The 2,588-nt window shown below is 38.7% G+C and overlaps 1 protein-coding gene across 1 annotated transcript; it reads left to right on the top strand.

The window, feature by feature from the left end:
* Positions 1–983: 983 nt before the first annotated feature.
* LOC141695496 (uncharacterized) lies at positions 984–1,802 on the top strand. Its single transcript, XM_074499736.1, has one exon. It carries the CDS (start codon positions 984–986, stop codon positions 1,800–1,802), a length of 819 nt encoding a protein of 272 aa, XP_074355837.1.
* Positions 1,803–2,588: the final 786 nt, after the last annotated feature.

Raw genomic sequence — 2,588 nt, 5'->3', positions numbered from 1 at the left:
GAGTTGAGCCGTGTACCACTTGGATTATGATTTCAGCTGGCAGTGTGATATTGTATCATATGTATCATATGTTGACAGACGCAACATAGTATAGTATGACTAGTTTTATGTGTGTAGCAGTTAGTTTTGACTGGATATAGTAGTAGTATGACTGATATGTGGTAGGCCTTTTTGTATCAAGCACTGACACCTGTAGCTGGTTTTATACCTATATATATAAAATGAACATTTTCACGTTTTCTTTATTTTTGAGTATTTTCAGCATTTACATTTACTCTACTATTTTACCGTTGTATATTTTAAAAATGCTATCTTTATTTACAACCATGTTGTATCAATTATTTCTCAGATTTCTCAAATCATTTCCAAGTGATTTACTTAAACATAAAACTGTTTTTAATTACTTGTTTTAGATATTTTGTAAATTGTTTATTTATTTATATCACCTATTTAATAAACAGTTATTAAAAAGAACCAATTGTTTTATTATCAGAACTATGGCCCCTAAAAGAAAAGCAAGACCTGACTCGTCTAATGGAAATACCGAGGGTCAGAATAATAATAATCCCATGGATCAGATGTTCCATCTCATGCAACAACAAATGATGATAATGCAGCAGTAGATGCAGCAACAACAACAACAATTCCAATAATAAATGTTACAACAAGCCACCCATCTAGAACAACAAGTACCAGCAGCAGCACTAGTAGTTACTTTTAAACAATTCCGATCGGTGCCGAAATTCGAAGGTTCCGCAGATCCTACAAAGGTGAGGGTTTGGTTAAAAGAAATATAGAAGGCTTTTGCGTTAGTAAAAGTTGAAGAAGATCAGAAAACGGATTTTGCTACTTACTTTCTGAAAGGTGGGGCTAATTACTGGTGGGAATCGAAGAAGTCTTTGGAAGGCGAAGGCATTGTGACTTGGGATAGATTTACCGATCTTATTCTGGAGAAGTACTTTCCTCGCTATATGAAGAACGAAATGGAGATTAAGTTCCTGGAGTTGAAGCAGAATAATTTGTCTATTGAAGATTATGAAGACAAGTTTACTGAGCTATCCAGATTCGTCCCAGAGCAAGTAGACACGGATGAGAAACGAGCCAAGAGGTTTCAGCAGGGATTAAATCCATGGATCCGTAGTAGAGTAGATGTGTTCGAGTTAACCACTTACACAACCATTGTTCAGAAGGCCATGATCATTGAAGGTGAAAGTGAAGCATCTCAGAAAGAGAAGGGACCAGGAAGTTTCCAGAACCATACAAACAGAAGGCCGGGATTTCAAGTCCGGGGAAATGTGAACTTCAGGAGGACAGAGAAGGGCAACCAGAGGGCGGGTAACCAACTCCCAGCCCCAAATCAACAAAGACTTATCCGACCGCCTATACCTGATTGCCAAACTTGTGGAAAGAAACATACTGGGATTTGTAACAAGCCAAATGTCACGTGTTTCAAATGCAAGCAGAAAGGACACTATTCAGGAGAATGTTCAATGGGGAAGGCAGAGGTCACTTGTTTCCAATGCGGAAGAAAAGGACGCATTGCCAAGGACTGTAGAGGAGCAGTAATGGCCGCTAGAATTCCAAGGGTTTTAGCACTACCTTCGCCAGCACTACCACCAAAAAATCTGCCCAGGGCAAGGACTTTCAACATGTCAATAAAAGAAGCTGTACAGAGTCCGAATGTGGTTGCAGGTACGCTTCCTGTGAATTCTGTAAATGCTCAAGTATTGATTGATTCAGGAGCTACGAGATCTTTTATTTCTGAGAACTTTATTTCTAAGGTAGATTGTGAGATTCGGTGATTAGATTAGGTGTTAGCCATAAAGTTAGCAAATGATGATTAAGTTATTGTGATCAAGTATGTCCAGGTTGTGATATTGAAATAGTGGGATATCACTTCTCAGTTGACTTGATACCTTTCAAGTTAGGAGAATTTGATGCAATTTTAGGGATGGATTGGTTAGCTAGTAATAATGCTCAGATCAATTGTGCAAACAAGAAGGTCAAACTACAAACTGAAGAAAATGCAACAGTAACGTTCAAAGGTGAAAAGCAGAAGCAGAAATTCTTAACAATGATGCAGACGAAGTGATTGTTACGTCAAGGATGTCAAGCTTATTTAGCCTACGTGTTGGATACAGAAAAAGAAAGTCTGAAGATTGAAGATATTCCGGTAGTTTGTGAGTTTCCCGATATCTTTCCAGATGAACTCCAGGATTACCTCCGAATTGAGAAATCGAGTTCACTATTAATTTGGCACCGGGAACCGAACCAATTTCAAAAGCTTCGTATCAAATGGCGCCTGTTGAAATGAAAGAATTAGCAAAGCAATTACAAGATCTTCTCGACAAGGGAATCATAAGGCCCAGTGTATTCCCATGGGGTGCACCAGTGTTGATCGTAAAGAAGAAGGATGGTAGCATGCGACTATGTATCGATTACCGCGAGTTGAACAAGTTAACTATCAAAAGCAAATATCCCTTGCCCCGCATCGATGACTTATTTGATCAACTGAAAGGAGTGGCCTGGTTCTCGGAAATTGATTTATGATCGGGCTATCACCAATTGAAGATAAAGGTGGGAGATAT

The sequence above is a fragment of the Apium graveolens genome, chromosome 11 (genome assembly GCF_009905375.1).
Source record: "Apium graveolens cultivar Ventura chromosome 11, ASM990537v1, whole genome shotgun sequence".
Classification (NCBI taxonomy): Eukaryota; Viridiplantae; Streptophyta; class Magnoliopsida; order Apiales; family Apiaceae; genus Apium; species Apium graveolens.
Note: the sequence above shows the minus strand (reverse complement) of the source record. Positions and strands in the feature narration are given on the sequence as shown.

What these genes read in the sequence shown, in the direction of transcription:
- LOC141695496 (XM_074499736.1), top strand. Translation starts at nt 984, where the DNA reads ATGGAGATTAAGTTCCTGGAGTTGAAGCAGAATAATTTGTCTATTGAA.